A 21669-nucleotide genomic window follows, 5' to 3' on the forward strand; every position below is an offset into this window, starting at 1 on the left:
CTACAGTAGGTCTATGAACACATTTATCTTCCAAACCAGTTTTTGTTCTGCGGTGACTTGTGTATTGATCTTTCCCCTGTGAGGTCCCATAGACTGGTTCATTATCCCTGACTTACGGAATGTCCATTTCCATGGGGCAATATCTCTGGTTCACACAAACTGTCTCTGTTTAATGGCAGGAAACAATCATTGTCAATTCACAGTGCTTGTATTTGTTCTTGGCGATCACGCAAGTATTTGCTGACATCCAACACAGGTGACAGCTAGTCCGTGCCATCCAAGAGATGGAAGGGTAGCCTACCTAGATCAACTTAAAAAACAGCAGGCATCTGCAGGCTAACCGAGGACAACAACGTTTGGGTTTGTCTCCTGCAATTCCTGTCCAGCCCCTGAACTCTCGGGTTCCTGTGACATGCCTGTGTCCCCGCCGCCGTGCCGCCAGGCCTGCGGATATACCACCCGCCCAGCCTCTGGCTCTTCCCCGTCATGGCTCACCCGTGTGGTACTTCAGAAGCGGAAAAATTACACTTCACCAGCCCTAAGGAAGGCTCGGGGAAGCCCACCCCAGGCCACCACCCCAGGCCGCCACACGCCGGACGCGTCCCAACCGCTCCCAACCGCCCCTGCTCGCCCGCCCTCCGTCAGACACAGCCCGGGCACAGCTCCTGCCCTGCCCTGCCCTGCCCTGCCCTGCCCTGCCCTGCCCTGCCCGTCCCGCCGCCACCGCGGCCGGCCGGCCGTGCGCTCCCGCCCCGCGCGCTCCCGCCGCACCCCCTACCCTGCGGGGCCCCGCCCCTTTGTTTATCCCGAGGCCACGCCCCGCCGGCGCTTCCTTCCTCCTGGCGTCAGCTGGCGGTGCCCGTGACGTCAGGGGTCCCGGCCGCGCCTGGCGGGCGGCGGGGGTGAGGCGGGGGGAGGGCTGGGAGGGGACGCGGACGGGCGCGAGGCGGAGGGGGGGCGCCCCCAAGATGGCGGACCAGATCCCGCTGCACCCGGTGCCGCGCAGCGCCCAGCGGAGAGCGGCCTATTACACCAGCGCCGCCACGGCGCAGAGGCACAACAGGTACGGGCAGGGGCGGCGCGGCGGCGGCGGCTCCCCCCCCCGCCTCCCCCCGCACCTCTGGCGGCGGGCGGGGCGGTGGGTGCCCCTCGCCCAGCCCCGTTGCCCTGTGGGGCGCCGGGGCTGCCTGCCCGGTGCCCGGGGAGGGCGGGAGGGGGTGGCGGCCCCCCTGTAGGCCGAGGAGGGGGATATCGGCAGCCTCTGGCTCTTCCAGGCCTCCGCGGTGCCGGCCGCCCCCCTCGGCCCCCGTCGGGGAGCGCGTCCCGCTCCTCCCTTCGCCCGGCGGCGGGGCACCGGGCCGGGCCGTGGCGGCGCGGGTGGTGCCGCAGGGCCCCGCGAGAGGATGCGCCGGGCGCCCTCGGCCCTGGCGCTCCCGGCGACGGCCCCGCGGGTGCGGCCTCCGCTCCCCCGGCCCCGGGGGGCTCCGCCTGCCACTCCGCGCGTCCCTGGCCGGGAGTTTACTTAGGAGCAGGATGCCCACGCTGGGCGGCTTACTCGGGCGTCGTTAGTAAATATGCTGGAAGGTAGTTATTGTGTATTAGCGCAGAGAACGTTCTTGAATGTAAGAACTACAACAACTCCAAATTTCTTAAAATGTCCTATATTGGGGGTTAAGAAATTTGAAGAAGCCAGTTTAAAGGTCCGCCATCAAATTAAGTTTTTAGGCAAAGACTGAATGTTTCTTTGCCTCCCATTATTCTGAATAAATTCTAGGTATACTGTTGTTGTAAGCAAGGAAAAACTTTGCTCCATAATTCCGGTATGTCCATTGGACAGCACCCTTACAGTGGAGGATATGGCTATAGTTAGTTGTTTGAGGGTTTTTTCTTCTCTCTTGGTTTTTGTAGAACGCTGGATGTGGACACAAGGACTGGAGGGAGCAGTTGTAGGATCTGAAGTACATGGGCCTTCTTAAAACAGAATAGTTGGTGCTGTTGTTCTAATTCAAATACAGTGACAAATGTTTCATCATGAGTAAAACGTATTTACTACTTTGTCCGAATGGAATAAATAACAGAAAAGGTAGTTTAAAACTGGGCAAAACCGTTTAGGCTTAAACTATGTTGTTTTGATTCTTAAACTAGATAAAAATACTTTTTATGAATGTAGTAGTAGTTTTCCCCATCTTGCTAATACTTCAATGCCCAACAATTTGTAGTGGGTTAGTGCTCTGTTTTGAGGTAGGGCAGTGTTATCATCATCCTTACTCCTCAGAGAAACGAAGCAGGGGAAGCTCTTGCCGGAATCTGTAAGGTTCTCAGTGGGTGTTGTGCTTTGGAAGAAAAAGGGAAATGGGAGCATTATGTAGGCAAAAACTTAGTCTGGACCATGAAAGATACCAGGTGATTCTACTGTAGGTTACCCAGGAGTGTTTTGGTGATTTTAAAAAAATGCTATAGATATGATGGGCTGAGTTCATAGATCAGGTAGCTACGCAGGTTTGTTGAAGGTATGTTTGCAGGCAGTAATTACAGTTATTTATACAAACTGTCTAAACCTGACTTTGTAAGCAGATTTGGCCAGCTGTAAGATCTAGCAAGGAACAACTGATTCATTACTGATCTGCTTCATCCCCCCTATCTTGTTTGATCAACATCACCCTCCAAAGATTGTGGATTAAATTCCTTCTAGTTCAGATTATATCTTTCAGAGTTATAGTCTTACATAATCTGTGTGTTTCTCAAGTGCAGGTGATACGTATTTAATTTACTGATCCTCCACAAAAATGATTAGCTATGATTTTCATTACTGTTGTTCAGCTGCTTGTAGGTTTGTAAGACCTTTAAAAGTTGACAGACACATTTATTATATGTCTTTATTTTGATCACTTGATTAAATAAGTTGTTCTTTTGAGCAGAAAACATGTACCAACCTCTTCACTCACTTTAATTCTTTATATTTTTCTTAAGGTGATTTGAGTAGGTTGGTCATTCTCCTTCAAGAATAATACGCCCTGGATTTGTGAGCACAACTGTTAGTACTTTGGAAGGTGTCCTATGGACCTGTAACAAAAGCATGGGAAGGCTTCTGTAGATTCTACCACAGGTGTCTTGTGTAAAGTCAGAGAGGAAATATGCAGTGCAGACAGTCAAACTACAACTCGTAAGTTTTATGACTCTAAGCTTGTAATTGAACTACAGCTTCTAAGTCTGTATGAATGATTCATCCTGCTTTTCTAATCTTTATCTTCAGCACAGACTTTGAAGAAGCCTTGCATTCCGGTGGAAACTGCAGCAACGCTCCTGATGTTGCAGATACTAATAAGAGTGTTGAAGTGAAGTCACTGAGGTCTCTGATATGCAGAAAGTTATCACATGCATATATACATGCGGATTTTGCCTAAAAGGGTATAATTCATACTTTCAAAGATGTCTAGAAACAAACACTGATTAAAATGTAATAAGAGTTGGTATCTTAGGTTTAATCCAGCACTTTGGTTTCTGGGCCCTCGAGAGTCTTTGCCTTGCTGTGATTTATTTCTTCAGTGAAGAATTTATAGTCTTTTGAAAGTCTTATACACAGATCCTTACCTTCAGTGTGGTAGTGTTTTTAACTCAAATTGTTTGCCCTGCTACTGTGCAACATCAGTTAATGCAACTCGGCAGTTGCTAATCTTCAGTGGCCTCAAAGCTAATTTGTAGGATGACTTCTTTTGCTTGAGCTAAGCAGTCTGTAGGAGTCTGCTAGTGTTGCTGTAGTTTGCTTTGCAGTGAGGACAAAGACTTTCTCATTCAGTGTTCATCCTTAATGTTGTGCTTTTGGGATTATTTTGACAGACTGATAGCACATTTGAAAGCTGGAATATGTTTTTCCCACACACCTAAAGAAACTTTGATACATACCTGAGACTGTACACTTCTGTATAAAATTGTAGCCAGTTGAGAACCATGAAATGTCCTGGGATGTACTTCATATATAAACATGACAAGATTAATGTATTTTATATATTCATTTTGTATATGTTAAGGCCTGTTTAAAAAAAAAAAAATTAAAAATATGTATTAAATGTTACCTGTGGATCAATGAGCACATGCATCCTGTTCTGCTTTTATTTCAGATGTTTAAGGGCAACTTACTACTTTTGCAGTAGAAATTCATATTTTATATCTTCTGCCATCTTCCTGTACCTCAGATAGACAGACAACTGTTTGTGTGCTACTGTTAGAAACTAGGGAAATCTGTCTTGAAGTAGAAGGTTGTTCATCTTCAAATTATTAAAGAAACCTTGGTATTGTTTAATATATTCAACTTGAATAGTTGTAGAAAGCTTGGGGGAAAAGAGGTGATTAATTCAGCACTTGTTTCAGCATTTTGCCCTTCATCACAAAGGATCAGTTATCTATAGGAAAAATAGCTGCTGCTTTTTACTTACCTTGTGAAGGGAGAGGAGGACCAGAGAACATCCAGGATCACCTTAAATGTGCCGTGAGACTTAACAGCTTGTTCTCATATGTTAGACTTGTGTTTGTCATAATCAGCCCCAGACTAGTTAACTGCTAAACACGGGAAGTAAGTTAACTGTGCTGTCCTGGTGGTGTTATGTGAGGTTGATGGAAGGAAAACAAGCAGCCTGGTGGAATTTTGAAGCTGATAAGGAGTTAAACAGTAGTCAGCCCTGATTTATCAATAAGCAAAATACCTGGTTTGTTCGGGTGTCCTGCACTTGCTGCTGTCAGTGTATGCTTCTATTTGGCCTCATGGCTAAGGGGTGAGATGTTGGGACTCCCGAGCTGATACCAAAAAATCAGGTCTTACTAGCTGCATCCAGTATTACACAAATTCAGTTGCACTCCAGGTATTCAGAAAGATGATGTCATAAAAAACACTCACTCACTAGAAGGAATCCTCTTGCATGATTAGTCAGAGTATGGATCACAGTAGTTTACTTATGAATGACCACACTAGATACTTTAGGTGGTTGCAGTAGGGTAAGTTGTGGAACAGATAAACCACAGAGACAAGCAACAGTAGTTTGCTCAGTGATAGAGCAACTCTGTTTTAAGCCAATCACCTATACTGTTATTTTTGAATTGTCATTCATTTATGTCATTAGTGAAAAAGAAAATTATGAGAAGGAAAAAACCAGAATAGTAGGAGAATGTGTCCTTTGTCCAGGCAAATGCAGGATACTTTTTACTTAAAAACTTGTGGATTGTAGCTTGTTTCATGTGAAGTACCTTTGAGAAAAAAGTATCCTTAAAAAAAAAAAAATCTATTCCAGGCAAAATGGAATGGAAGTCTGCAGAACTCAAAGTTTGCTGAGAATTCACATGCTTCCCTGATGCTCACAAATGTCAAACAAATTTTCATATGGCATAAAGTAAGATGGCTTAATGTAGTATAACTGTTCTAATGCTTTTCATTTAAATGGAAGCTGTTCCCAGCAATCTTGAAGTCTTTCTGGTTATGATTTCTCAAGGTGTTTGGCTAGGTTTCACAGTGAACCACGAAAAATAGACATACGAATGTCAACAGATAATGCTAGATGCATATACAGTAATTCTGTGATTTCTTTCATTTCTCGTGTTGTCTAAAGTGAGCTTTGTTAAAATACCTTGATACCTGGTGCCTACTTTCAGTTGTTTTAGAAGCACATGTTCTACTTCTGAAGTACGGTGTGATTTTCATAGTTCAGATGTTATTCTTCATATTCCAGTGGCAAATGATATGCCAGGTTTTTGATATTTTAAGTGTAATAATTAAGAATAAAAACTTCCCCAAATAACTCAAAATGTTATTTGTTGAGACCATGTAACAATCAGAGCTCATAGGACCTAACATCTCTTGTAGATTGGTGTTTATAGAAAGCTCAATTTATTTTGCCCTAATTGTGGGCCTGGAAAGCTTTGCAGGATGTCCCTAACTGTTCAAAAACCCAAACATTGGTATGTATCAATAGAGTTGACCTGTTGTGTGGGGTTGTATGCAGTGATACTTTGTATTTCTTGCAGTTTTTCTAAAATGTTGCTAGTTACTATGAATCTCTTTTCCTGGGTACTTCTGAAGGTTGAGAACAAAAGTTCTTACCATATTTGGGCAGAGTTTTACAGGTTTCATTTTAATCTGTTCTTCTCCCCCCACACACCTGTTAATTGAATGGCTCTACATATTTCAACCTGAAAATAAGTTTGAAAATGGATGAATCTGAAGGATTGACAATATTGACATTAATTTGAATTTTAATGTAACTTCTGTGATAAAGCATTCTGAAGATGGAACTGAATTTACTTTTGAACATTTATGTTTTAAAACTGCTGTTACAAAGTCACAGTAACTTCTTCAAACATGTGTTGTTTGACCAGAAGCAATACATTGTTTAGTCCAGGAACATAAACTGTAGATGTTTGTCACTTTTTGTAGAAATATCATTTTTATTGCTATTTATCCTACTATTCAGAATATGGTCACAGAAACTCCTCAAAGTTAAGGAACTGTGGGAGTGAGCAGGAGTGAGTACTGCTTGTTAATTGTCTGCATGTATACTGACTCACTTAACAGTTGCTCATGGAGAAATCTCTTAACATAATCCTGATTTCTGTGATGCTTTGTTTAAATCGGACCCCCTGTCCTGTGGTTTGCCTTTTTTTTTTATTTTCCTCTGTGACACACATACAGAACTGGCAACTAAGTGGATGCACCAGTACAGATTAGTCTAGCCCACTTCTCTGTAGGACAGAAATTTTATTTGCTGGCGGTAGCAACTCAGTGAGATCTATTGGTTACTGTGATACCAAAAATTACAGATGTTACAGGTTCAGCTGATACTTGCTAAAAGTGTCACAAACCCTGAACAACCAGAAGTGGTATTCCTGGTGTTTTATGTTATAGTTACTTATATGAAGATGTTGAAGTGTATTGGAAATGAGAACGCATTAAAATACACAGCTGTATGTTATGCTGATAGATTCAAATGTTCATTCAAATACACCTCTACCTTTCATTTTAGCATAAGGAGGAAAGGATCAAATGCAGTTCAAAGGAATCTCTGTAAGAATTGTCTGTACTGTTATGCCATTCTTACAAAGTAGATCAATCATATATGTCCTTTGCTTTTTTTACAGGAGAACTATTACCCCCCTGTTTTTTACTGACTACCTGAAATTCAAAGTGTTTGTCTCTTGCAAAGCAAAACTTCATTAAAAAAAAAAAAAAAACCAAAAACAAAAAAACGATGTCACTGTCTTGCAGGACATACTGTCCTTTGTGATTAGCCTTTCCTGAATTGTGGTTTTGGACAGTGATTCAATTGTTTGGAACTATGTCACTGAGTAATTTTTAGGCTGAATCTGAGATACCATGTCTTGATTATTCGGTGATTCAGTTGTTGTTTGGAACTATGTCACTGAATAATTTTTAGGCTGAGTCTGAGATACCATCACTTAATTCTGATTCTTCCAACAGGGTTCTTTGCGTGGCACCTTTGTACTTGGGATATTGTATTTGTGTAACAGTGCTTGGGTCTCTGTTTTTAAGACTCTTTCAAGTTCTGAAATAACACTGGTTTTTAGAAGAAAGTTAGCAATGAATTTTTTTTTAACTTTCTTCTCAGCATATGTTCTATGCCCGTTGTTCACATACTCACATTCCTGGATTGTGTGTTTCTTTGCTGGACTTCATTTATAGGTTAATACAGCCAGTTGGGACTGACACCAGGTTTAGGGTAGGTGTAGATTATGAGATTTTTGCCTGGGACAAAGGTCAAAGTAGTTTGATATACAACTTTTGAAAAATGGCCTTGCCATTATGTGTTCCAAGCTTTTATGCAGTGTGTTTTCATTGTTGTTATTGTTTCTGCGGCTTTTGCTTTTCTGTGCAATCTTTGATTTAATGATGCAGGTAACCATATTGCACATTAACTCTATGCACATAGAGCTGCTCACAGTAGTAACTGCAAAATATTTTTTACGTACACTGACATTTTCACTGGTGTCATACCTTAGTAGTAGTTTGTAATACTTTGTCTGCAGGCATAAATTTTGATGACGTAGGAACTTTAAGTGATTTTAGTAATTGCAGTTCTTTGACTTGATGTTACTTAGAAATGGAAAAAGTTGTCCTTGTGTTTTTTTCTGCATTAGTAATACACTTTCACACCAAGGTAGGTTTATAGACAGTCATAATCTTTAGCATGATTATTCTTAGAGTAATTATCCTGATCTGAAGCATTTTAATCATTAGGCAAAAAAAAGTTTAAGAACTTCACATTGCTATTGCAGATGATGCTGTCTTTTTTGCAGTGAGCACGTGTGACTGTGTGCAGCAGAATAAACTTTGTAAATGTATTTCTGAGGTGGTTCATGTTTAAGCTATTATTTTTGCCCTGTATTTGTATGCCTTCCTGGTTTGTATCTGTAGTATCTAAATACAGTGATTTGTGTTGTTTGGGCAGGCATTTGGATTGCTAAGAACAGAGAGAAAACAATTGATTGGGCTACAATGTCAATAACAATACCCAGTGACAGTGATAAAATGGTCCCGTTGTTGTGATCAATGACATACCCTACTAATTAAAAATAGGGTTCTGGTGAATGTAGATGATGTTTCTCCAGGTCCTGCTGTGTATTTAGGTATTTCTGGTACCTATTTGTTAAATACAGAGACTCACTCATCTTGTCATGGGTTGAAAAAGATCTTGTATTAGGATATGTGTAGTGCTTTGTAAGGTAAGCAAAGGGGGAAAAGGAAAGGTGCCTTTTTTCATGAAGGCTTCATTATGCAGATCTTCTGCATTTGCTTCATCTGTTGTATACAGCTGGTAAGAAAGTGAGCTAGGAGAGAGAGCAGGCAAATAGCATTCAGAATATTTGCTTTGTGTAAGTGTCTGGAGGAACCTGCAGTTTTAGTATCTGTGATTTAAGCAATTTTTGATAAGCTACTGATGAAAGGGAGCTGCCTTGGTAATAACTGTGTAGTCTACTTTTAGACCTTTATCTCAACAGATGCAAGGGTTTTTCCCTTAGTTCTGCATGGCAGAAGATGCCAGCTTTTTTTTTTTAATTGTAGTAGTTGATCAAAAATGCTGCCTTGTGTTTTTCCAAAATATCTCTGCATCATTTGTAAAAGGCTGGGGACAACTTGATTTATTTGGTTTTGTTGCAGTAAATATTATTCGTCTCAGTGGCACACATGCAGTAATAAACTTGCATACATACTATAGAAATACTTTTTCCTTCTATTTTGTTGTCCAGTGGATAAACATGCACTATAATGGGAGTGTTGTACTATTGTAGTAGTTTTTTAAAGATCCTATTATGCAAGGACACAAAAGCAAAGTTAACTGTTGAAACTGGATATAAATGTTCAGCTCTACAAATCTTCAGCTTCATTAAAAGCTGTCCAAATGTTTGTTGGGGTTTTTTTTTGTTATAGCTGTTGGAATACTGTGGTTAGTGTCATCTTCCATGTAGAGATCTCTGACACGCCTGTACCTGATAATACATATAAATTTGTAATAGGATTATTTTGTATGTGTATGTGGTTTTTTTAGGCCCGAACTTGGATTCAGAGACTTTCCAAGTAATATGGATTAGGGGTGCACTTGCATTAGAGGCACAACTAAAGCTGAATAGGATCAAATAGTGGCAAGCTCTAATCAATTCTAAAAACTTCTGAAATAGCTTTTCTGTGTTTTGGAGGAAAAGGTTAAAGGAAGTTCTTTGCATTTCACTCACTTAACTTGTAGAATATTTTTTCCAATTCTGTGTAAACTGGGAACAACATTGCTCGGCGGTTTAACTGAATTTACTGCTGTGTAAAGCATAGTGTTTGAAATTAGAGGGGAAAAAATAATTTCCAATCTTTAGAAATGCAGAAGAATATTTGAAAAAAATACATATTTGTGATTTGATTTTTCTCAGGTAGCTTCTAGCAAAGCAATCTGTTTTATGGAGATGCTGGATATTGAGTAAGAGGAGCAGATATGTGAAAATACATTGTATATTTATAAGCATGGTTTATGGACGAATGTACATTTCTTAACAAAATTTTTCCTGCTGCTGAGCAGAGATTCCTGGGATCTTTTTCTTTGTCACAGGACAGGATCTTAACAGTTATGTCAGTGATATAGCTAGCCTACAGCAGTTGCTGCTTTGGTGGTTTGTCCTTTAAGAAACAATTGCTCTTTATATAAACATGCCCGTCCCTTTCTTCATTATTTCTCCTACTGCATCTGTACAATTTGGCAGTCTTCTCCTTTATCCTCAGACTGGGAAGGTATCTGCCTAGGTTAGCCCTTGGAGGAATTACTGGAGGTAGAGCTGGATATGGCTGAGATAGACTGTGCTGCTTACTCCTTCAGTCTTTCTTCTGCCTATGACCAGAAGCAGAGGGAGTCCTGTGGCCGGCAGCAGCCATTGAGCCAAATCACCAGTGCTTGTTGGGATGGGACGTGGTCATAGTGGCGAGTGGTGGCATCTCAGCTGCCAGTAACTGATCTTTCTCAGCTTTTCTACTCAGATGCTCATCTGGAACTTTTTCCACTGCTGCCTCTCTTCCGTGCTACTCTGCATCCGACAGCCATCTCCTGTGTCCAGTTCCTGTGTAGACTTGTGTCCACACATTCCTTTTCCCTCCCTTGCTAAGTTTGCGAAATAATGCTTTAAGACATCAGCTTTGTTTTTCCTTCTTGTAAATTATGTTATGTAGCACAAGTGATAGGCAACAAGGAAATAGTATTTATGCAGTATCTGACACAGTGCTCCTATCCTACCTGGGTCTAAGCAGACAAATAGAAAAATCCATTGTAGATACTGCTTCTGCATTTGTCAAGTGAGTAAAACCAGAAAAACACGGTCATGATTGCCCTGCCCCTTGCACCGTCCTGTTGCACCCTTGAACATTGCTCTTTTAGAACAATGGAAAGCTAGCAGAAAATACAGAAATAATTGTGGATTTAAATAGGTAGCCATATTAGTTTTAAATGAATTAAAATGGATTTCATTACCAGTTATGGTGCCCGTGGATCTGTGGCAGCTGCATCTACTTTGGCAAACAGCCATTGAAGTGGAATGATGTAGGTACAGGTGACTTGAGGCTTCATTTTCACAGCAGATGTTTATATCAAAATTTCATTTAAAAGTATTTATTGTACATGGTTCCCTACCACTTAAATCTGTTAAATGATATTCCTAATAGTAATCAGATTTTGTTGAAAGTTGTTTAATATTAATGTTCCTTTTTCCTTAGGAAACCATATTTTTGTTGAGATAGTTGTTTTCATACCTGATTTAGTAGGACTCATGCTGAGAGTTTTGATGTCTTCACTTTGGCTTCTTTATTCATGTTGCTTTCAGTGCTTCCCTATTTTAATACAAGTTTCTAGGATCATACTTAATTGATTTGTCACTCAAGGAAAATCAGCACTTCAAGCAATTAAGTGCAGAAAAATACTAGGTAACAAAGACATAAAGATTTTTGTCCTCATTCTAGTTATGAAAAATCCATTATTCATTATCTTATTGTTTTTAAATACTGAAGTACAATTTTCCAACACAATAGCAAAATTGCTTTTGAAACAGAATAAATTGCTTGCCAGTTCAGAGACTGTATTTTGAAGTCAGGATTACTAAACATGATGGTGCTTATGCTCATTATCTTCACTACTTGGTGAAGCTTCATATTTAAAAGTGCAAACCTAGATATGGATTATGAAAAAATATTTGTTTATAATATAATGGCAAAAAAACCTTAAAAGAAGTTATGATTAAAACATCAATATACTCTGCAAATATTACCACACTTACAAGAGTAGATTTAAATGCTATGCATGTCTGTTTCTCAGCCAAGTCTCCCTTCCATAATTCTCTTGCATTAGCATGTTCCTTCAATAGAGACTTTAACCATGTTTGCTGTGTTACCTTTGTATATAAAGGGTATGACTCAGAGGATATTATTTCTAAATCAGACACTTGTTAACTTTGTACAGAAGTAAAAGGGATCTGTTACTTTGCAATATCTTGCTGTATACTCCGGTACAGATAGCAGATTATGATTTCACTGGATGGTGTTACAAATACACTATTAATTTTTTGGATGTCTAAAAGCAAAACAATGCAATGAAAGCTCTATATTAAAACTATGATAAAGTAATCTGCAAATGTATCCAGGAGAGATTATAAAAGCATTGAATGTGAATCTGTTTAAACACAGGTCTATCTTACTGGAAGTCTTAGTGTAAAGTAATGTCTTAAGTTTTTTGTAAGCAGTGGTTTTATTGTCCAGTGTTAAAATTAGTCTAATCTGAGAGTAATCCAAGTAATCCATATAATGTAGTATAGTGTACATGTTATACTGTAATAACTGCTCTGTTTTGTGAACAGTATTTTTTGTATAGTGTTTTTTCTTAATGACCGTTGACAGTAACAGGAATGAAAAACATTGCCAGATTGCCAGACTAAACATCAGATGCAGATTTTTGCAAGCAACATTGTGAAGACCAAGTTTTCATTGTTTGTTTTAAACTTTCTTTTTTTTTTTTTTTTTTTAAAAGCGAGTACTGGTGGTAATAATTTTGAAGGCATTTTCCATGTCATGTGTCCACAAAACTAACTTTCTAGAAACTCTAACTTTTAACAGATTTACACAGTTTTTCAGTTTGAAACTTCTGTTGTGTGTTCTGCAGTGTGGTTGTGCTTTTGTGTCATTTGAAACAGATGAAGATTTTTCTTCACGAGGTCTACATGCTTAAGGCTTCAATACTCAGTTGACTTGCAGCCAAGGGGATGGGAATGTGTGTGTTTATTATTATTCCTAGTTATGCATTATTTTCTAATCTGGTCTGAACACATTAACATCCCTTAATGATGTCCCATACCAAGTGATTCAAAGGAGGTGCAGAAATCAGGGCATTACCTGCCAACCAAAAGAAGTATCTAGGTAATGACTGGTTAACCAATAGTGGGTTTGAGTTTTTTTTTTTCTCCTCCTTCCTTATTAGATCTTCTTTCTTAACTGTGTTGATACAAATTTATTACATAGCTAGTGTAATGTATGTGGTGTACCTTTTCATCTAATGCTACAATACAATCCCTTCCTCCCCCTCTCCCTTTCCTGGCATCCAAAAAGATTAATAACTGCTTTAATATATTCCTGTATACAACAGGGCATAACACAGAAAATCCAGAAGAGGAAATGGTTTCAGATGTTTGTATTAAATATACAGTAATTGAAGAAAATGCAAATCCCCAGTGATGGTGCTTTTTCACACTTAGTCCTATTTGTAATGTTACTTTCTTTTTAAAATACTGAGTTTGTCTATTGAGATTTTGGACTGAATACTGCTCAGGGTGCTGTTCTGTGTCAGCAGAACTCCCCCCTGGTCAAGCCAGAGCCACCTAGAGCTGGCTGTCCAGGATTATGTCCAGATGGCTTTTAAACATCTCCATGAATAGAGATGCCACAACCTCCCTGGACAACCCTTTCCAGTGCTCAGTCATCCTCGTGGTTATAAACGTGTTTCCTGATGTTCAGATGGCACCTCCTGTGTTTGAGTCTGTGCCCGTTGCCTCTGGTCCTGTCACTGGGCACCACTGAAGAGAGCCTGGCACAGTCTTCTTTGCAACCTCCCTTCAGGTATTTATAGATGTTAATAAGATCCTGCCCATGCCTTGTCTTCTCCAGGCTGAAGAGTCCTACCCTTCTCAGCCTTTCCTCATAGGGAGAGATGCTCCAGTCCCTTAATCATCTTCATGGCCCTTCATTGGACTCTCTCCAGTTTGTCCATGTCTCTTACACTGAGGAGCCCAGAACTGGACACAGGAGTCTAGTCTGTGGCCTCACCAGTGCTGAGCGGAGGGGAAGGAGCACCTCCCTTGACCTGCTGGCAATATGTTGCCTAACACAGCCCAGGATAGCTTTCTTTGTAGCTAGGACACATCCCTGGTTTATGTTTAACCTGGTGTCCACCAGGACCCCCAGGTCCTTTTCTGCCAAACTGCTTTCTAGCTGGGTGGCCCTGAGCATATACTGGTATGTGGGGTTGTTCCTCTGAAGGTTCCTCCTCCAGTTTTGTGTCATCTGGAAACTTGCTCTGCCCCACCCTCCAGATCACTAATGAGTATGTTAAACAGGACTGGACCCAGTATGGACCCCTGGGGTACACTGCTAGTTGCTGGCCTTCAACTGGACTTTGTGCCACTGATGACCACCCTCTGGGCCTGGCCATTCATCCAGTTTTCTGTCCATCTCACTTTCTGCTCATCTAACTCCTGCATCAACAGCTTGTATATGAGGATTTTATTGGACATGGTATCAAAGACCTTACTGAAGCCCAAGTAGACACTATCCACTGCTCTCCCCTCATCTACCAAGCCAGTTACTTCATTGTAGAAGTTTATCAAATTGGTAAAGCATGACTTCCCCTTGGTGAAGCCATGCTGACTAGTACTGATGATTTTCTTGTCCTTCATGTGCCTAGAAATGGTTTCCAGGATGAGCTGCTCCATTACCTTCCCAGGGATCATGAGACTGACAGGCTTGTTGTAGTTCCCTGGGTCCTCATTCTTGCCCTTCTTGAAGATAGGAGTGACATTTGCTTTCCTCCACTCTTCAGTCATTTCTCCCAGTTGTCATGATTGATCAAAGATTATTGAAAGTGGCCTGCAGTGGCTCCCTCACCACTCATGGGTGCATCCCCTCAGGGCCCATAGGCTTATATATACCCAGTTTGCCTAAGTGTTCCCTGAGCTCATCCTCATCTTATTTGCTCCAGTCTTTCACCCTGCTCTCTGAGACCTGGGGCTCCTGAAAGCCAGTCTTGCTAGTAAAAATTGGGGCAAAGGCAACATTCAGTACCTCAACCTTTTCTACGTCCTGTGTAACCAGGTGCCCTGTTTCATGCAGCAATAAGACCATATTTTCACTAGTCTTCCTTTTGTCACTTAAAGACTTCTTGTCTTTGACATCGCTGGCCAGATTCAGTTTCATTTGGGCTGTAGCTTTCCTGGCTTTGTCCCTGGATGCTTGGACAATGTTTTTGTATTCTTCCCAGGTTACCTGTCCTTCTACACTTGTTGTGTCTGAGTTTGGACAGGATCTTCTTGTTCCTCTGCACAGGCCTCCTGGCATTTTTGCCCAGCTTCCTCTTCACTGGAATGGAAGTCTCTTGAGCTTGGAGGAGCTGATCCTTGAATACTAACCAGGTTTTTTGGGCCCCTCTTCCCTCCAAGGCCTTATTCCATAGGACTCTTCTAAGCAGTTCTTGAAAAGGCCAAACCTGTTCTCCTGAAGTTCAGGGCTGTGAGCTTGCTTTTTACCCTCCTCCCTGGAGGAGGATCCCTCAGGATCCTGAACTCCACCACCTCATGGTCACTGCAGCCAAGGCTGTGTTTGACCCTCACATCCCCAGGGAGCCCCTCCATGCTTGGTGAGTATGTGGTCCAGCAGAGCATCTCTCCTCACTGGCTCCTCTAATTACTTGGAGGAGGAGGAAGTTGTTGTCAAAGCACTGCAGGACCCTCCAGGATTGCTTATGTCCTTTTGTGTTGTCCTTTCAACACGTATCAGAGTGGTGGAAGGTCCCCCACGAAGTCCAGGGCCTTTGAACGTGAGGCTGCTCCTGTCTGCGAAGGACCTCATCTCCTTGTTCTTCCTGTTCTGTCCTGTTTAATTATTTTTAAAATTTTCTTCTAATTAATATCCTTATTAGTTCTTTTAATAGTCTGTGAAAGGAAATCTAAGTAATAGCACAGTTCATTTCAATCTTCCAAATGGTACAAAAATATTAACTGAATAAGTTACTCAATTTACATGGACTTGGGAATTTTCTTATCGATTATTCAAGTGTTTTGTTTTGGCATAAAAAGCATTCCAGAAATGTAAAACTGCAGTGGAGAATAGTTTCTGCAGAGGAAAGGACCATTGTTAGCTTAGTGGTGTTTCCATAGGTCCCACAGACAAATCTGTTTTGATTCACTGAATGCTTTTGTGTAGAATTATAATAAGTAACTATAATGTTTTGGTAATTATAGATACTGATGAGTTGTGTAGAAAGTGTGACTCAACTAGAGGCTTGTGCACACAGGAATAGACATGAGGAAAGCAAGTTGAAGAAGCTCAGTGGGAATCTGAAGTCTGTACTTCCATGAAAACTCAGTCATTTGCATCTGTTATGAACTTTGCCAAGTAAATTCTGTTTAACAATCTTACAAAGAATCCATTGAAAATATGAAGTTGCAGCTCTGTGTGTACAAATTATATAAGAAACAAGAATTTCCTTAGAATGATTTAAGCTATGATTGACAATGATTTATTGCAAGGCCTTTTTGCTGTATTACACATTTTTAACTCAAATCAGAATTTCTTACTGATGTGTTAGCACAAATACATGAGATGTTTAGATGAAAATATCTCTCTATAAAATTCTGTATGGTAAAAATTAATTTGTTACTTTAGGAGATTTCCAGTAATAAAAACCGATCTATTGGCTATTTATGTAGTGTTTTTATTTCATCTTGCCAGGTACCAAGTGGAAGATGAGTCCTCTCATTTGGATGAAATGCCACTAATGATGTCAGAAGAAGGCTTTGAAAATGATGAAAGTGATTACCATACTCTACCAAGAGCCAGAATTTCTCAGAGAAGAAGAGGTTTAGAATGGTTTATCTGTGGTGGCTGGAAGTTCCTTTGCACTAGGTTTGTTGCATACCAGTACTTTTTATTAAACTATTAAATTAAGTAAATAGTAACTGTGCATTGTGTGATATGTGCAGAGTCCAGAAACACAGTTATTTGCTTGTCATGCACCTTTTGATTGCTTTGCCTGCATTTTCCCTACTAGGACATTACCAGCTGTTGATAAAAAGAGTTCTGAAGAGCTGCTACTGTGTACTTCTCCTGTCTGCTGACTTGCAAGAAAGAGGGGCTTTTAAGAGAGATCATGTACTAAACTTGTTCTAGTCCGAAGTCTGTAATATGCCATACAAACCTAGTCCTCGCTTCTACTCAAAACCACATCAGGGTAGAGGGATTAAAACTTTATTTTGCTTCCGAGGGCATTGGTGTGTTAAGTTGACAATATATAAATTTTATTGATGTTCCTGAAAAGAAAAAAAACCAAATTCATTAATGATTAGTTAACACTTCCAACTTTAAAGGTTAAAGAATCATGGAACTGCTGGCCCTGCAGTGAATTACAGCTGGAATTAGTTCTTGTGATTTGGTTCTTATTTAGAAACTTTTTGTGCTAAACTCTGCTGTATGCAGTTGTCTTGGAATAGTAACTTTCTAATAAATTGCTAGCAAATTTCTAAATACAGAAATTGCTATTAGGATGATTAAGAATCATGGGGTTTTTTTGTCTTGAATGATAAAAATCTGAGAATCACTCAAGTGAAGTGAGTGGAACGTTTTCAGTGAACTTAAATGATGAACGCTTTTTTTGTCGGATGATTTTAGCATTGATTTAGATAGAAGTCTTCACAGATGGCTTTCATGGCACTTAATAAATTCCAAGAGGCCTGATACAGCTTTGCTTAGGTAAAACAACAGTATTAGCGCACTTCTAGTTTTGAAATAATTTTGTTGTACAGCTTTACAATTTGCAGAAAAATATAATCTGTGTTGACTTTTTTTTCTGTAATCATTTAAACTCATGGATTATTAATTTTATTATGGGAATAAGTGTTTGGAAAGTAGCAGGAAGGAAGTAGGTAGTAAAGTTTACAGAAGCAGTGTTTGTATATGTAAATGATTTTTGGAAGCAGTGTTTCTGTTGCAGAGCTACCATTGTAGTTTTTAAAAAACATTTTTAAGTATTTAAAGAGGCTGTTAGTCATTTGGACATATCTTAAAATTGAGGTACCTTTCAAACAATATACTTTAGGTGAGTTCAGCTCTTCAAGTATTAGTAAGTATCAGTTACTGTGATGACATTCATGAAAGTTTCATGGAAAGAGGTAGACCAATAAAGACTGCAACCTATAGATGCCCTGACAGAGAATTTACAGTCTTTGGATAGAGACAGACAATTGCAAGATGAGGTTATGTTGGAACTAATTAACAATTGTAAGAGAATGTCACAAGCAAGTGCCATTAATGCTGAAGATCGCAAAATTGCTTTTTAAAATTGATAGGTACATCTCAGCTTTAAGTGGAGCTCAAGCCTAGAAACTTTCAAACTTCTTAGAATTTATTAATTAAAATACTTGAGCCATATTTGTGATGGATTTTTGAAAATGAAAAGAGCATGGAAATTGCATTATGGATTCATTATTTTGCTACATCTTGTATGTATTTTATTGCTAATATAGGCATGTAAAAGAAAAGCCCTCACAAGGAGGCCTTAGAGGAGTATGACTTCTGCTCTGCTGATTTTCTCACCTGAATTTGGATACCATAAAGAGTCCATTCAGTCTTGGAGTCCATACAGTCTTGTATTTATACCTAGAGGCACTTTAATGACATTAGTGTTTTCTATAACAGAACATCATAGCAGATAATTTTAATTTTTTATGGAAAAAAATAAAATCTCCACCAAAAAAGACAACCACCATATCCTAGCAGAAGCTTAGAATTTTGGTAGAATATTAGCAGGCTAATTAGATGAGATGGTGAAAATTAGCTGGAAGGAAGGTGAATCCCATGGTATCTTATCTGCTCGTCCAGTCAGGCTGGATGAAAACCTCAGCTTGGGTGAGCACTTTTGAGCGAGTATGTAAATACCCACTGTGGTGATAGGGAGGTTTCTGCTGGGCTGAGAGCACCATTGAGGCTTTGTTATTGATAAGTCAGGGACATGCAGTCAGTGTTAAATGATTCTTTTTCATGGTTTCTCATTATAATAAAACTTTATGAAATTTTGCTGGGGCCCACAGAATGCTAGAGTTCTTGAAATGCCTATCTGCAGTTCATAAAGTTGCCTAGGATCATGCAAAAGAATATACAAGAAACCTGGAGGCTACTGTATTGTCATACAGGCAGTTATTACTTAAACTGCCTGTAGTAAAATGAGTTACACTTTTATGTGTATAAAGTATCAGTTCGCGACAGAATTGGGTGTTGATGCCTTCACACTTGAAATGGAGAGGAACATGTGAGAGAACAGTTTTCATATGTGTTGATGATGGATTATACATGTTACACAAAGAACTGAAACTTATTTCCAGAAGGCAAACTGCATTCTTTTAAATGTAGTGTGAGATTAAATACAGCATGGCAGTCTGAAACCTGTTCAGTTGAACAGAATGTAAAACTTCAGCCTGTTTTTATGGAAATTAATATCTCATACCTGAGATTGGATGAGGTTGAAATCTCAATTTCACATCCAGAATTTCCTTTTGTGCTTTAAACTAAATTGTAATATTTTCAAAGCTGTGACAGAAAGATGAACACAATAAAAGACTAGGCATCTGTCTGGAGCCAAGCTCAGGGGGCCCCTGATTTCTTGTGGGTTCTCAGTGAAAGTCTTGTGTTTGTGTTCAAAATCACTTCACTTGTTGCAAACAAACAAAACCCCCCATACCCACTAGGGTTTTTTTTGTCTGTCTTGCATTGTTAGGATTAATCTCATTTTTGTGAGAGGAAGTTTTCCATCTTTTACTTTGCATCTTTAGAATTTTACATTCTATAGATTTTTGCTGCCACATAACAAACTGTTACTGTTTAGTTGAAAAAGTTTCACCCTTTTGTCAGGAGCAAATATGGAAGATTTGATAAAGTACATTAGAATTGAATTTGTAAAAATCCTTTATTCAGATTTTAACTGTTCAGACAATTGACTTCTTGATCAAAACTGAATGGCATGAACTTTATTTGCAAATCTGCAGGTCTTTAAACAGTTTTTACATTTGCAAGGAAAAAAATCATAATTAAATCAAATGTTGTCTTTGATTTTGAACAAGCTGAAAACTTAATTCAACCAATATAACTTTTAACTTCAAAACCTGCTTATTTGTTGCTTTCATAGCACAGTTAAAAGAAAACTTTGTGATATAGCAGCTGTTTTGTCGCTGTAATCATTTCCCCTTTAACTTACAAATTCTCTTCAAGCTTGTGAAATTATAATGCACATAGATCAATACTCTGGAGTTCTTTGGGCTGGATTGATTTCTTTCTCATGAGATTTACATTCCACTTGTTATCAAAAAACACTTTGTCCCTATGAAAATGGTGCCATTGAATGGCATTTCCATATGAAGTGAAGGGGATATCAAATGCTCGGATTAATTTGGGCTCTGAGATGGCCTGTACGCTTTCAATTAATCTGCAACGCATTTGTTATGCAGAAGCATGGGAAAATGCTGATCTTTTAAGAATGACATGACCACTGTGTTGCTTTTGGCCTGATTACTGAAGCTACCTGTTGAGTACAATAATTACAGTATGTTTTCTTTGCAGAACTAGTTTCTGCTACTTAAAACCTAATAAGGAAAAGCTGACCCTTGCAGACAATATAGAGCTTTTATATTATCTTTCCATTCTGATGAAAATGCTGTTTTGTGAAAGATACTGGCAGTTAAGCTTGTAGGATAAAAGTAATGAAAAGAAAAAATAAAAAAAGCCTGTATTATTAAAGCTGCAGAGTCAGTTCAGACTTTTACTTTAGCTTTTGACTTGGAGAGATATGCTCTATTTATGAGAAAGTTAAGGGTTCTTATTTAACAATTACTCCAAGGTGTTTTTTTTAATATGGCATCAGTAACTAATATGAAGACTCTGGTTCTTGCTCCTTAAAAAAACAAAAACAAAACCAAAAAACAACCAAAAAACAACCTTAGGAAGCAGGTTGGTAAAAGCCATTTAATAGATATACCTTAAAGTTCTTTTATCAATTTGCTTGTGTCACACAGTCTGTTATATTGATATAGGCAACATGGTTTATAGCTACCTTAAGAAAAAGCTTTCTGTGCATGTGTTGAATTTTCTAGGCAAGGGCATTTGAAATAAATGCTTAAATCAGTAACAAAGGATGTGTTTTTTAATTGTTGAATCCATAGCAGGAGGTGTGGTTTTACATTAAAGATTTCAGGAAAATCTGAAGTATGTCTTGATCATGCTACATCTTACGCTATGTTTTTTAGGATATTTGAAGCTTGGAGAATGCTTTATTTCCTGATCTTTGTTTCACACAAATTTAGTGGGTACAAAAAGCCCATGAAAGTGTCCATACCCTTGTGCAAAAATAGTTTCTGTACTGGGGAATGTTAATTTGAGAACAGGTTAAGTATGTGTTGGGTGTTGATAATCTGAGTTTCAAAAATATCATGTATACTTCATTGTTCTTAAAAATCTGAAATAATGTAAATTGACTAGGATTTTTAAAGTTAGCAATTTCCTGTGAAATAAGTGATTACTGCTGGGACTGTAAATGGCTGAATCTAACTGATTTTTATTTTTAAGATAGTAAAACTCATCTGAACCATTACATTACTGATTTGGACATAACCTCTAATATTTCCATCATTTGAGATTTTCTTGCGTCTGAGAACTTGAGTGTTGTTAGGTCTCAGTCAGATTCCTTTTATCAAAGGTATCACAGTTGTTTCCCAGTCAGACATCATTCTTGTATCTGTACTTTTTGGCATTTGCTAAACTAATGGTCATTGTGGCATCTCTTTCAGCTTGTCTGTTGATCTGTAATGGAAAAAGTAGTTTCAAGAAGGGGAAACTCCATG

General features: G+C 39.3%; 1 protein-coding gene across 3 annotated transcripts in view; it reads left to right on the forward strand.

The window, feature by feature from the left end:
* The first annotated feature begins 926 nt into the window (after positions 1 to 926).
* ATP9B (ATPase phospholipid transporting 9B (putative)) overlaps positions 927 to 21669 on the forward strand; it is a 172249-nt gene continuing 151506 nt past the window's right edge. For all 3 annotated transcript variants that reach the window (XM_074829700.1, XM_074829710.1, XM_074829720.1), the window contains exons 1-2: positions 927 to 1063; positions 16517 to 16690. In XM_074829700.1, coding sequence (XP_074685801.1) covers positions 969 to 1063; positions 16517 to 16690 — 269 coding nt within the window. In that variant the 5' untranslated portion in view covers positions 927 to 968. The remainder of the gene's footprint in view (positions 1064 to 16516; positions 16691 to 21669) is intronic.

This window comes from Strix aluco, chromosome 1, assembly GCF_031877795.1.
Source record: "Strix aluco isolate bStrAlu1 chromosome 1, bStrAlu1.hap1, whole genome shotgun sequence".
NCBI lineage: Eukaryota > Metazoa > Chordata > Aves > Strigiformes > Strigidae > Strix > Strix aluco.